Source organism: Salvia miltiorrhiza, chromosome 5 (genome assembly GCF_028751815.1).
Source record: "Salvia miltiorrhiza cultivar Shanhuang (shh) chromosome 5, IMPLAD_Smil_shh, whole genome shotgun sequence".
In the NCBI taxonomy this organism is placed as follows: domain Eukaryota; kingdom Viridiplantae; phylum Streptophyta; class Magnoliopsida; order Lamiales; family Lamiaceae; genus Salvia; species Salvia miltiorrhiza.
The window spans coordinates 47,280,138-47,294,837 of NC_080391.1; the positions used below are offsets into that span (position 1 = coordinate 47,280,138).

The window sequence follows — 14,700 nt, forward strand, 5'->3', positions numbered from 1 at the left end:
ACAATTTCGCCCTTCTCCTCCGCATCCAAATCAGCGGCGACGATGGCGTCGATCCTCTCCTGTAAAGCGATCGCCTTACGAATCACAGCCTTCCGGCACCCCCTGATTCAGAGCGAGGGAGGGAGGCTGCCTCGGTTCCCGGCAGCATCCATGGCGCCGCTTCGGATTCCGGTGGCGACGACTCCGATCCGGTGACATGGAGCAACGACGACTCCGACTCCGACCCAGTTTCAGTTTCAGGCACAATCGGCGCTAGGGTTCGAAAGAATGGAAAGGCAGCAAAATAAGATAGCATCGATAAAATAGGGAGAGAGTAATTAGGTGTTAATCATGATTTAATTAACTAACTAAAGTATAAGGGGTGGGGTAATGAATGGCAAAGGGTAACAATTTTAAATAAAGAGGGAGGGTAAAATGGTACAAAAAGCAAAACAGGGCACTCAATTGTGGACACTTTTTAAAGGCCAAACAGGGCACTGAATCATGGACGGAGGGAGTATATTCTAATGTTTTATAATATTTTATTTATAAAATTTAATTTACCATATGATGATACCGCATTAATATAATAGCTAGTATTTAATTTGATTCTTGAAATGGAGGCATAAAAATTGAACCTTTCACGTCTCTATTGTAGCCGAATCGGAAAAGAGATAAACAACAACTCATAAAAGGAAATATCAAATCATATTTAACTGATCACTTAATTATCTTTTATAAAATTTATGTCGACTAATTTATAATTAATTTTTTCATATACTTATGCATTCATTTGAGCTATATATATATGCATCCATTATGTTTGATCAACGATAAAAGTGATAGTCAAAAATAAAATTTAATAACACCAATTACAAGAAGATTATTATTTTGGTAATATCTATGATTTTTTTTGAAAATAAATCGATTAATTCGGTTAACCGAACCAAAATCAATTCGGTTTCCGGTTACCTATTTTATGGTTAATTGATTTCGATTAATTGAAAAATCGGTTCGATTATAATCGAACCATATCGATTACCACCCCTAGACCCTCGTGCATCGTATGGTTAGTGTTGCTAGTTGGTGTAATAAAACACACAAAACAAATTTCTTAAAAAACCATTTATATAGAAAAACAATCCATAAATTATTGGGAAAGTGCCTTACTATTTCATACTATTTTTGACGCATCGACTATTAAAATATTATAATATCAACTAAACAATAAAAAAGATCATTTACAGTCACATTTTTATGCCTACATCAAATGGAAAATAGAAATAAACTAAAAAGCAGTTTACTCCAAATAAATAAAAGAAAGAATAAAAGTAGAAAAAAGAATATAAAAAAAGAAACAAATAATATTCATATATAATTTAATTATCCATCACATTTAATTTAAGTCCAATTTTCCGGTCATTAACAATCACTATCAACATCATTTTTGACGTATCAAACAAAACCTTGAAGTCACACCAAAATTAACCTTAAAGCAATCAAAACCAATCAGTACAAAATATTCTCTCATTCCATAAAAAATATGGTACTAATTAAAATACGAGTTTGTACATAATTGAAATATATGTATAAAAAAGAAAAAAAGACTCACTAAAATTACTCCATTTGTTATGCAAATTTTGGATGATTCATTAGATGATTATTTTATAAATATTAAATATGCATATAGTCAAAAATATAAAAGTGTGTATCAAAATAAAAACACCACATTGTATCGTGAACGAACTAAAATGGTAAAAAAAAAAAACTAAAATGGTAAAAAGGATAAAAGATGACACATTTGTTGTCGTTTTTTTTTAACAAAACCAAATATTAGACCTCATTTTTTTTCCTCACAATTTTAAAATTAAAAAGTCCCTCTATAATGTGCTCATTAAATTTGTTATCATTATGTTTATACATAATAAATAAAATGTATGTATTTTTTTTAATCAATCAAAACACATATGTATCATAAGTTTGAGCCGATTTTAAATAATAAAAGTATATTTTTAAATAATTAGGAGAAAATTCCCTAAAAAAAAATAATTAGGAGAAAATATTTAAACGGGTCTTAATCATCTTCCCCATTTTTATTTTTATTTTTTTTGCAGGAAACCTGTTATAAATGCACATGCCCACAAATTGCTCTTACTATATATTAGAAGCGGTTACTGTTTTAGAGAGAGAAACAAAGTGAGACTTTTACGTACCAAAGAAAAACCATAATAGATTAGAAAGAGAAGAGAGAGTGAAAAACAGTGGGGATGGTGCAAGTGTAACTGAGAGAATTAAGGAAAGAAATTGAGTGAAAAGGAAAGAAGAAACTGCTTCTTTCAAGTAAAACCCTAGCTCTCTGCATTGTTGACTTCTGGGCTGTGCAGACGAGCTCTTCTTTACGCTTTAATAGGATGTGCGCTCAGATCTGGGAACAGTTCAATTTAGCTCTAATTATTGCGGGTTTCGAATGTTAGAGGCTTGTGTGAAGAGAGAGAAGAGTTGGGGTTTTGTGATATGGATTGAATTATTAAGGCTACTTTGTTTTAGGGAATTTGATTTCATAGTTTGAAGGGGTTTTCTCTTTTTTGGGGGTTTCTGTTATTCTCATCTTTTTTGATTTGCTGTCATTCAGAAATGGCTTTTGATCCTGAATAGATAAGGGTGTTTATTTTGCTGATGGAGTTGAAATAATTGGGAAATATTTAAGCTCATTAGATTACTTCTGGAATTAGTATTAAGATTTTGTACCCTTAGATATGTACCGATGTATTTCATGTTGCCAAATAATTTATTAGTATAATTTATTGAATAATTGTATTTTTTTTCATTCGAGAGCAAAGGCTTCTGTGTTCCTTTTCCAGTTGGTAGATTGGAGAAGTTCGGTTCCGTCCTTTTTCCCTTAATTTAATTTGGATACTAGTTTAGATTTTGCGCTGGAGTGGCTGGGGGTGCCGGGAGGCGTCACTATGTCGTCCTTGAGTCGAGAACTGGTTTTCTTAATATTGCAGTTCTTAGATGAGGAGAAATTCAAGGAGACTGTCCATAAGTAAGTTCACGGTTTTGGCTTGTGCGTTATCTTTGCATCTGTAAATCTCTCATAACTTGTGATTGGCTATTCATCTTCCTGTAAAGACACAAGGCATTGCTTCTTTATTGCTGTTTTTGTTGGACTTTCCTTCCTTTTCTGGGTAGGTTTGGAGTGGGATTGAGATATTTGCATTTATCAATACATCTATATGGGATAAGCTTCAACATATAGCCGGTTTAATAAATTTGGGCACTATGAATGAACACCTGCTTGCTATGTCAGTGAAAATGGGCACAGGAGAACCAATTTCTTTTACTATGGCCTGCATAAAAAATTATGGGAGTAACTGTTGCTTGGACCACTTCACTTTTTTCTTTTTAAAATGGCTTGTTGACACAAATTATTTGGTTTCTGCAATTATTTGGACACAAAGGTTTTTGCTTTTTATGTTGCATGTATAAATTTGTATAGGTTGGAGCAAGAATCTGGATTTTTCTTCAATATGAAGTACTTCGAGGATCAAGTCCAAGCTGGTGAATGGGAGGAAGTTGAGCGTTATTTAAGTGGATTCACCAAAGTTGAGGACAACCGTTATTCGATGAAAATCTTCTTTGAAATAAGAAAGCAGAAATATCTTGAAGCTCTTGATAGGTATGCTGTATTTCAGTATATGACAACTGAAATCTTGTATGTCTACTGGCAGTTGTCAAATCTATTTAATATTTTTCAGACAAGATCGAGCAAAAGCTGTAGAGATTCTTGTTAAAGATCTGAAGGTGTTTGCTTCTTTTAATGAAGATCTATTTAAAGAGATCACCCAGTTGTTGACTCTTGACAACTTCAGGTTATATTTTAGTTTAATTGTAAAATTTATCCCTCAGCCTTTTCACTTCTTAATTTATATGGGAAATACATTTATAGGCAGAATGAGCAGCTATCCAAATATGGGGACACAAAGTCAGCACGCAACATAATGCTTGTTGAGCTTAAAAAGCTGATAGAGGCAAATCCTTTGTTCCGGGACAAGCTCACTTTTCCTGCTTTTAAGGCTTCGAGATTGAGAACACTAATCAACCAGAGGTGACAAAACGATCTTGGCATACAATTTGGACTTTAGCTCTGCTAATTCTCTCTGTCATTTTTCAGGAGTACATATCTGCATTGATTTGAATTTTCATTATAGCTAATTTCTCATTTCGGAACCTCTTCAACATGTAATGACTAGATAATGTTTGGTTATCATTTTATGTCTGATGGTTTTGCAGTCTTAACTGGCAGCATCAGCTGTGCAAGAACCCACGCCCGAACCCTGATATTAAAACACTCTTCACTGACCATACTTGTTCTTCAAGTAACGGAACTCGTGCCCCCCCTCCCGGTAACAACCCTCTTGCAGGGCCTGTTCCTAAACCTGGAGTCTTTCCTCCTCTTGGAGCCCATGGTGTAAGTAGAGTCTTTGTTTTTCGTCTTTCTAACAGAGATACATTTATTGGCACCTTAGCCTTTCTTTCTTTTTGCAGCCTTTCCAGCCTGTTGTTTCTCCCCCTCCTAGTGCTATTGCAGGTTGGATGTCAACTGCTAACCAGTCTATGCCTCATGCTGCTGTTGCTGCAGCTCCTCCTGGCCTTGTTCAGGCACCTAGTTCTGGTTAGGGTTAAAATGATCGGATTGAACTTATCTTGCAATCATTCTCAGTACATAGAATTATTGACTCAAAAATACATGCGCTTTGACGTGTTACTCCCAGCTGCCTTCTTGAAACATCCAAGAACCCCTCCAGGTGGCCCTGGGATGGACTATCAGACTGCTGATTCCGAGCATTTGATGAAACGTCTCCGTACGGGACAACCTGATGAGGTTTGGAAATTAGAAGCAGCTCCGTTAATCTGTTAAACCTATATATTCTTTTGTGATCTTTTGATACATTTTTGACATTGTCTAGGTATCATTTTCTGCATCGACCCAGCCACCTAATATCTATTCGCCAGATGACCTTCCCAAAACTGTTATACGCAACCTTAGTCAAGGATCTAATGTTATGAGCATGGACTTCCATCCACAACAACAGACTGTTCTTCTAGGTTGATCCTTCAATTAACTTTTTCTTCTTCTGTTGCATTTCAGATTATTTTCTTCTTTTTTATGACTAGGTAACTTGTAATTTTTTATATTGTTACAGCGTGTTGTAGAGAAATCCTAAAATTGAAAATTTGTCATTTATAAAACATGATGATGCTAATCTTTGAATATGTGACTGACTGTTGTCTCCAATGTAGTTGGAACAAATGTTGGTGATATTAGCATTTGGGAAGTTGGTTCTCGAGAAAGGTTAGCACTTAAAACCTTCAAGGTTTGGGATATATCAGCTTGTTCAATGCCATTCCAAGTGAGTATCTAATGTGCTTGCCTTCTCCTGTGTAGCCTAAAACTTTTAAGTTGCCTATTGATTTTTCTTTTATATCTTAGATTACATTTATATGTTACAAGTTTCTAATTATGAAATTAATGATATACATCTATTTATATATATTTTACTCTTGTCCAGACAACTTTGGTTAAAGATGCGACAATATCCGTCAATAGATGCGTATGGGGCCCAGATGGATCAATACTTGGTACACAAGATTGTCATGTTACTAGTTTGAAGTTAAATTCTTACACTTTATTAAACATGTTTGTTTAGTTGTTGATAATTTTATTTGCTTCAATCTTGGAGGTGTTGCCTTTTCCAAGCACATAGTTCAGATATATACCTACAATCCAGCTGGAGAATTAAGACAACACTTAGAGGTCAGGATTCATCCTAATTTCTCCTTGCTCACTCTCTCCTACCCAGCTTGAGAACTATTTAGAGTTACAATTACTGATAATCTCCTAAATTGTAGATTGATGCTCATATTGGCGGTGTGAATGATATTGCTTTTGCTCATCCCAATAAGCAACTGTGCATAGTTACATGTGGGGATGATAAGACAATTAAGGTAGCAAGTGCTTTTGCTATTAGCGTCACACTGTTTGTTTCCCTTGATTTATACAAGTAGTTTTGCCTCTAGATATGGGATGCAGTAGCAGGACGTAGGCAGTATACTTTTGAAGGTCATGAAGCTCCTGTGTATTCCGTCTGTCCACACTATAAAGAGAATATTCAGGTTTGTTATTTGTTGTAAATAGATGCCCATCTTCCTTCTTGTTGCGCACCTTTTTGAGTTGTAATTGTAAATGAACCGCGCTGGGGACTTGTTCATTTGTAGACATGATAAAGGGCTATCTGATTCTAGTTTGTATGCAGTTTATTTTCTCTACCGCAATTGATGGGAAAATAAAAGCATGGCTTTATGATTCCTTGGGGTCGAGAGTAGATTATGATGCCCCTGGACTTTGGTGCACGACAATGGCTTATAGTGCTGATGGCACCAGGTACTTTTCAAATCATATGTTGGTTTGTCCCTTTTGTCTTTCCCTACATTCATTGTTTAAGATCTCCTGCAAGTAATGATAGTTTGATTATAAGCAAAGGACATAAATGATATAAAATGCACCGACTACTTCCTGAGATTTCTAGTTATTGACTTCAGATGTGCTATGGATTTGGGTCCTTCACACATATTGTTATGTATGTTGGAATTTAAAGATTGATGTATGATCTAGGGGGCTTATGGATGGGGGGATTATACAATTTCCAGAAATCTAACTCTTGAGAAAAATTATTTATGTATGCATGTTGCTTAGTCTTTGCATTTTGTAGTCTCACAAACTTATGAATCTTGTAATTTCATGATCGTAGTGTTTTATGTCTTATGCATAGTTCAGTGATATGCTGAAAGCCTGAAACACCTTTGCTTGTACAGAACCAATTATTTGAGCTACTTCACTAGCTTAGCAGGCTTCATATTGCAGGCAGATGAAGTATATGAAATCTTTGTATCAGGAAATAGTTAGTCCAACTAGAATCCTTCAAGCATTTAGTCTAGCTTAGGCAATGACACGTTCGTTCAAATCTTGGCAGTTTTGTATGCAAAAGAGGTAAAGTGTTAATGCATTTTCATAAGGTTTCAGAATCATTCCTTCATTGGGAAGGGCAGAGTAGAGGGGTTGGGGGGCTATCCTGGCAGTTCTTTGTTGGTCATTGTAGCTTGGAAGGTTTAGAGTGTTACTTGGTGCCTATCATAAAGATTTCGAGGCTCTTTTTATAATAGTTTTACATGTATCTAGATATTTGTGTCTCATTTTGAGCCAGGATGTTCTCTTTCCGGGTGTCACTTGACCGTTTAGAAAAGAACTAATAAAATTTTCTTGATTCCTACCAAAATAAAAAACAATGTTTGGCCATATGTAAAACAAAATTGAGCGGGTAAGGGTGAAATTGGACCTGTTAATATTTGAGGACGCCTACCACCCTAAAAATCTCTGGCCTGTCTCAGAAAACAGTTCTATTCCCCTTTTCAATTTCTCATTTGTGAGGGAACTTTTGGCTCATACAGGTGAAAATATCGCCCTCGATTCTGATTAACTCATTATGAATTTAAACAAAAAAATAATTGACGGTTTTAAGTAGAACAATCTGGGATTAATTGCTGTGTACATGTTCTTTTACTTTCACAGAGAGTGTCAATGATACAGTTCTTTGATCTCCCCTCTTTTATTAACTACAACATTATCTTTCAAACTTATTTAGGTCAGATATTTATTTATAGTACATTCTTTTCAGGCTATTCTCTTGTGGAACAAGTAAAGAAGGTGAATCTCACCTGGTTGAGTGGAATGAGAGTGAAGGAGCCATTAAGAGGACGTATTCTGGTTTCCGGAAGCGTTCTTTGGGTGTTGTGCAGTTTGACACCACAAGGAACCGTTTCTTAGCAGCTGGTGACGAGTTTCAGATAAAATTCTGGGACATGGATAACATCAATATCCTTACTTATACCGATGCTGATGGTGGCTTGCCAGTTAGTATCTTTAGCTTATTGCATCTTGCAGATTGCTGTCCTTATTGCTTTGATATTAGAAACCTTAAAGTTGGTCTGCACTATACTTGCAGGCAAGCCCTAGATTAAGATTCAATAAGGAAGGTTCATTGCTGGCTGTTACCACCAGTGAAAATGGAATTAAGATCTTGGCTAATACTGACGGGCAGCGCATGTTGAGGATGCTGGAGAGCAGAGCATTTGATGGTGCTCGTGGTCACTCTGAAGTGAATGTCAAAGTAATTTTTAATTTTGTCTTGCTATTTGGTTCCTTCACTGTATGTTAATGTATTTCAGTCTCAAGCTCTCCTATTCTGCAGCCTGCTATTGCTGGTGCATTGGGTCCTGTTGCTAGTGTTTCTGCTTCAGTATCCCCAATCCTTGATGTTTACTTAATGTATTTTGGCTTCAATTTCTCATATTCTGCAGCCTGCTATAGCTGGTCCATTGGGTCCCATTGCTAGTGTTTCTGCTTCAGCATCCCCCATACTTGAGCGCAGCGACAGAATGCAGCAGCCAATGTCCCTTCTGGTAGTGGTCCCATAATTAATTTGATCAATCTATTTGACTTTCCTTAATTAATAAGTTAGTTGTTTCTATTCATCCTCAAGGATAGTCGAGAATATGCAGCTCATTTTGCTTGGACAAAATTACAGGCTAGCATGGAAAGCAGCAGGGGAGCTGACGTAAAACCGAGGATCCTTGAGAACACTGAAAAAATCAAAAGCTGGAAGTCTTCGGACATATGTGACTCATCTCAACTCAAGACTCTTAAATTGCCAGACCCTTTGACAGCTAGCAAAGTATGTTATGTGGACAATTTGTTGAACTGACTTGTGATCTCCTTCAGTTGATAGAATATTTGCTGAAATAAGTAGATTGCTATATTCTTATTTAGGAAACTGATTGTTGTTTTGGGTATGTTCAATTTCAAAATCCATGTATCTGCACTTTGTGGAGCCTTCTTTTGGTTGTTAATATATGCCTTGGGTTCTTTAAGACGTAGGTGTTTGTTACTGCATTCTGGTTTAATGTTTGGCATTAATCCCATAATGTATTACAGGTTGTACGGTTGCTGTACACAAATTCTGGCTTAGCTGTCTTAGCACTGTCTTCTAATGCTCTTCATAAGCTGTGGAAGTGGCAGCGCAATGAACGCAATCCATCTGGAAAAGTCAGAATTTGATTAATCATTTGCTTTGCAATAAGACTTCCTCAGCATTCTTCATTTAAATTAATTTAAATGATATGATTTGTATTTTCAGTCTTCTGCCTCTAGTGTGCCTCAGTTGTGGCAGCCAAATAATGGGGCTCTCATGTCTAATGACGTGAGTGATTCCAAAGCAGCTGAAGAATCCGTTGCTTGTATTGCCTTATCTAAGAACGATTCCTATGTCATGTCTGCATCAGGGGGGAAAGTCTCCTTGTTCAACATGATGACCTTTAAGGTGTGCTAACATCTTCACTTGAGCTTTCCCAAAATTTTCGTAATTATTGGAGTAAACTATGTTCCATATGACTATACTTTGTATACGCTAGACAACTGATTTGTGTACTAATTCTGGTCAGGTCATGACGACTTTCATGCCACCGCCTCCTGCTGCAACTTATCTGGCATTCCATCCTCAGGACAACAATATAATTGCTATTGGAATGGAAGACTCTACGATACAGATTTACAATGTCAGGGTTGACGAGGTAATTATCTTGATTGTGGTTGGGGAGTGTGCTAGCATTTTAGAGGAGATGATATATATGTTTATTGCATTTGTATTCGTGCATGATGTTGCGCCAGCTTTGTGCTCATCCATTTTTAATAAGAGGACTTGAGGTAGTTAGCTGTGACTATTTTTTCAGTTAAAAGGGGAAAATGGTTAGGCGATAAAGAGCTTATGAGTTTGTTTAATTCTTTGGTAAACCCCAAAGTTGAAGGTGCTTAAAACAATATTTATCCTCTAAGATCCTTGTAACAAGCACGCCGGACTGTTGGGGCCTCTTAATGTTGAAACTTTTGATAAGGTCTTGAAGCGGAGCTCATCCAAACAGCCAGAACAATCATTTTTTTTTTTATAATAGAACCTTTGGTAACCAACAAGGTTTTAAAATGCCTTTTGAGTCTCGAGGCTGTTTGAGGCGTAAGACAGAGGCATAAGTCATAAAAACGCATGAGAATTATGCTCCCTCCGTTCTATTAATAATGGCTCACTTTCTTTTTTCGTCTGTCCTATTAATAATATCTCGTTCCAATAAAGAAACCACTTTCTTTCACAAAAGATTGTGCGCTCTACCACTTTCCATCACATTTATTCTTTAATCACTCTTCTTCTTAATAACTTTGCCTAAAAGTAGGGAGTTTCCATACTTAGAGGGTGTTTGGCTGAGCTTATAAGCTCTTGAAAACAACTTATAAGCTGTTTTAAAAGCTTATAAGCTCCTTCAAAGTGTTTGCCAAAATAAGCTATACAAAACAGCTTATAAGCTCCAAAAAACCAGACTAGGCCAGGATGAGTAGTTGTTCATGTCGTGGCGATCTTTTTCACATCTTTCCCATGAGCTTTGTTTACCCAAGCACGATCCGACCATTCTCTTAATACAAATATCGATTCAAAGAATATGCTAAAAACTACATTCTTAAAGAATTTGAAATTTGTTTCAATAAGTTGGTTGTAACCTGGAATTCAACTTTTAAACTGACAATACCTAATAACTATTTATTTTTATAATTTCAATTTTCTGATATCTGGGCATATATGCAAGGCAGTTTTTCAAAGATATAATATCTTGTAACGCCCAAAACATCTTCATAAGTTATTCCTTCATAATATTCCTGTGGCATTATCAAAATATTTACGGTAGCACCCTTGGTAATATTCCTGTGGTGTTATCAAATTATTCTTGTCATTTGTATGACAGGAGCTATAAGTTTTCTTTCACTGTGTACAGACTTCTTTTCATCTTGCCTTGATTTTGTGAATAGGAATATTGAGCCATTGCTCTCACCTTAGTAGCTGGGCTGCATATAATTCTTTTCTTTTATTTATCTACTGTCTGGAGTCATTTGCACTATGCGTTTGTGTTCTAGGCGTTATGATGTACTGTTTGAGGTTATTGGCATTGCTTAGCAATTTTCCGTTAGGAATTGTTACTCCATTTTCACTTTTCAGAAATACAGTAGTAGATAAATGGTGACATAATTTCCTTTGTTTTGAAAGTATATGCATATAACTTAGTGTCTAATGCTTGTCAAATGCTTGTTCACATAATAGGTTAAAACTAAGCTCAAGGGCCATCAGAAACGGATCTCAGGGCTTGCATTTTCTCAGAGTTTGAACATATTGGTTTCATCTGGAGCTGATGCTCAGGCAAGTCTAGACTTGTTTTAACCTATGTTCAAGTTATTTATGTTTAAAATTTCTTTGGGGTATTGTTAACTTAATAGCAAACTTAGATTTTCTGTAAACCAGTGTGTTACTTTTCAATCTTGATTTCAGCTGTGCATGTGGAGCATTGATGGATGGGAGAAGAAGAAATCACGGCCAATACAGCCACCTCCTGGTCACCCAAGTACCCTGGTTGGAGAAACTAGGGTTCAGTTCCATAACAATCAATCTCATCTACTGGTTGTTCATGAAAGTCAAATTGCTATATATGATGCTCAACTTGATTGTTTACGTTCGGTGGGTGTTTTCTTTTTCTTTTCATTTCTTATATTTTTTACAAAGCAGTTATTTGGATAGTTGCTATTCTTGCATCAGCTACTGCATGTGTTCCTCCAGAAATAGGTGAAAGCTTAGTTTTCATACCAAACAGAAGTTTGCATGTGTCACATTGTAGGAACAGTACTACAATATGAATGAGAGACTTGTGTCTGCCAATAAGTACAACATATTGAAATTCATACCCCTCGGTTGTGTCCCTGCAAGTTAATGTATTTGACATGCTTTAGTAATATTATGCGAAACGCTACCAATTGCAATAGATTCTGAAAAGTTCTTCTGCTTCTGCATCTATTATTACCACATGTGGTAACAATTTTCAATAATTTTTTTTGTTTTAAATCTCCATGTCGCTAATAGATCACATTACGACGAGGGAGACAATGGTAAATGGTTTGTACTTGTGAAAGTTCATTTACTTAGTTGAGTAGGTCAATAACCTCAATTGTCAATCGCCTTTCCATGCTAATATGATGATGCCTTTTTAATGGCCGCGAATTTTATGATAAAAGAAATTATTCAATTGCAGTGGTATCCAAGAGATTCACTTTCCTCGGCTATTTCAAGTGCTATATACTCGTGTGATGGTCTGTCGATTTTTACTGGGTTTTGTGATGGTGCTGTTGGAATCTTCGATTCTGACAGTTTGAACCTTCGATGCCGGATAGCACCCTCTGCGTATATATCATCAGCCAGGTATGCAAATTGAAAGAAATTCATAATATTGTTGAGACATGTTGATACCTTGCTCATAATTTCACACTATGTTTTGGGGGAATGAAGTTCTGTTAGTGTTATAAGCTCCATAATAATATAATATATTACTCCCTCCGTCGACAATAAGTGTGGTGTGGATGGGAGGGCACGAGTTTCAACAAAAAATATTGGGAGATGTGTATAAATTAGAGAAATGGACCCACCAAATTTGATCTGTTAGGTAATTAATAAATGATTTGTGAGATGAGTTTTTGTAAATATTGTGTGAATGAAGGTGAAAATATCAGGGTATGTCCTAAATGAAAAGATCACATTTATTGTGGATGGATGAAAATGATAAAAAGACCACACTTATCGTGATTGATCTTGGTATTAAATCATATGGGAAAAAAATAGCCAATCATTGCTTAATGTAGTTCCTGATGCAAGATAGATTGGTGATTATAAGATAGTATATCTTAGTGTGTATAAATTACAGTTTGTTTACTAAGTGACATTGGTATCTCTTTGCGTGCAGCAACGGCAATCCCTTCCCCGTAGTTATTGCAGCACATCCAACAGATCCGAATCAATTTGCTCTTGGCATGAGTGATGGTGCAGTTCATGTGATTGAACCATCAGATGCGGAGACAAAGTGGGGCGGATCAACATCTCACGAAAACGGGGGCTTACCTTCAATACCTTCGAGTTCTGCGTTGAACAGTCAGCCATCAGAAACCCCATCTAGGTGATTAATACAAAGGAAAAAAAAGCGGCTCTTTCTTTCTCATCTTAGGCATACCAATGTAAAGTCTTTGTATTTCTTCCTTGAGAAAAACAGGTTAGTTTTACTTTGTTGGTTGCACCTCGTCACCCCCTTTTTTCTTTTTCTTTTTCTTTTTCTTTTTCTTTCTTCTTTCATATTAATCTGGTTATTAAATTTATTTTTATCCATGCAATTTCATATTTTGTCATTTATCAGTAGTTGATTATGGTGAGTTTTTTTTTGGTCCCAAAGGCAATGGGTATCATCCCTAATCGTATGCCTTTTTACTGTGATCAAACATGAGATGTGGCATTATTTTATAAATATGGGTCGGCTCAAGTTGGATAACAGTAACACTGCAAAAGATAATCGATGAAGAAAATTTGGACTGAATATGATATTGCAGATGACTTTTAAAATTCGTTCGAAAGTAGTTGAATTTTAATTTTTGATAATTTTATCTAATCGGAGTTGACGTGACACTTGTTATAGTTGAATGGGTACTAAAGATCTCAAAAGACATTAGCTTTGGAATGTTGGTCTCAATTGTCGGATTTGTTTTTTGATTACTTGAAAGATGTTCCAATTGATTTATCGATGGATCCTGATATTGTAACTTATCCTTTTGATAGCCTAACAAAGTCGATCAATTATTGTACAAATCGTGCTCTTATAGGGCTAAAACAACCATTTAAGTAAATAACAATATCTAATTCTCCTGTGAGACCAAATGTATGGAAGAGACGGGAACCCGAGCCGCGCCTCTCTCTCCCCTCTCCCTCTTCTCCAGGTTGGGCTACACCCACCACCTGATTATCCTTGAAGACTCCAAACATTGATATTTGATATAGCATTGATGCTCTGTTTCAGAGCTGCTGCTGCTCAGGTTGCACATAAGAAGAAGTTTTGAGATGGTAAATTTGGAGATGTCGATTCCTCTGCCACAGAAGACGAGCGGAAGATCTTGACTGCAAAGGCAGCAATCCATTGCATTCACAATGTCGATTGAGAGCTCCACGCAGTCATTAATATATTGTTTTTACTATTTATTTTTTGTGTGTGATTTTTAAAAAATTAATTTGGGGATTTTTAGTTTTACTAGTTTCAAATTTTGGGTGTGAATTTTCAATAGCTATTAGTATTATATTCAACAAATTGTTGACGACTGTTGTTAATTTGGGGATTTGCGTTGTGAGAAATTAAATTGTTGGGGATTTTCTCAGGTTGCTCTGATTCATTTATGTAGTTTGTTTTTCAACCGCATTTGATATTTTGATTTAGGATTTGGATAAATATGTGCAGTTAATGTAATGCAACTGAAATTTCAACTAAATTTTTGTTTTCGATGAGTGCTCTGTGCTCGAAAGAATTGCTACACTGGAAAGTTTTTATGAAAATACTATTTCTATTATGCAGTTAACATTGTTTGATATATTGAGCTATGTTTATTTAGTTTTACTACATATTTTCCGACTTATTTGGTCAAGTAATCATTATTGTTATAAAAAATAATTATTGATATAAAGAAATGTAATATTTCAAAATTATTACATT

At 35.8% G+C, this 14,700-nt stretch overlaps 1 protein-coding gene across 1 annotated transcript; it reads left to right on the forward strand.

Annotated features, from left to right (window-relative positions):
- The first annotated feature begins 2,135 nt into the window (after positions 1-2,135).
- On the forward strand, positions 2,136-13,354 carry LOC131024822 (protein TOPLESS-RELATED PROTEIN 2-like). Its single transcript, XM_057954361.1, has 25 exons — positions 2,136-3,025; positions 3,479-3,658; positions 3,738-3,851; positions 3,929-4,087; positions 4,273-4,450; positions 4,528-4,654; positions 4,755-4,864; positions 4,950-5,088; positions 5,284-5,393; positions 5,553-5,622; positions 5,724-5,797; positions 5,893-5,988; positions 6,061-6,156; positions 6,297-6,424; positions 7,716-7,950; positions 8,043-8,207; positions 8,398-8,499; positions 8,625-8,771; positions 9,032-9,142; positions 9,234-9,416; positions 9,538-9,666; positions 11,235-11,330; positions 11,460-11,645; positions 12,214-12,380; positions 12,919-13,354. Exons 1-25 carry the CDS (start codon positions 2,946-2,948, stop codon positions 13,130-13,132), a joined length of 3,396 nt encoding a protein of 1,131 aa, XP_057810344.1. The 5' UTR covers positions 2,136-2,945; the 3' UTR covers positions 13,133-13,354.
- The last annotated feature ends 1,346 nt before the right edge of the window (positions 13,355-14,700 follow it).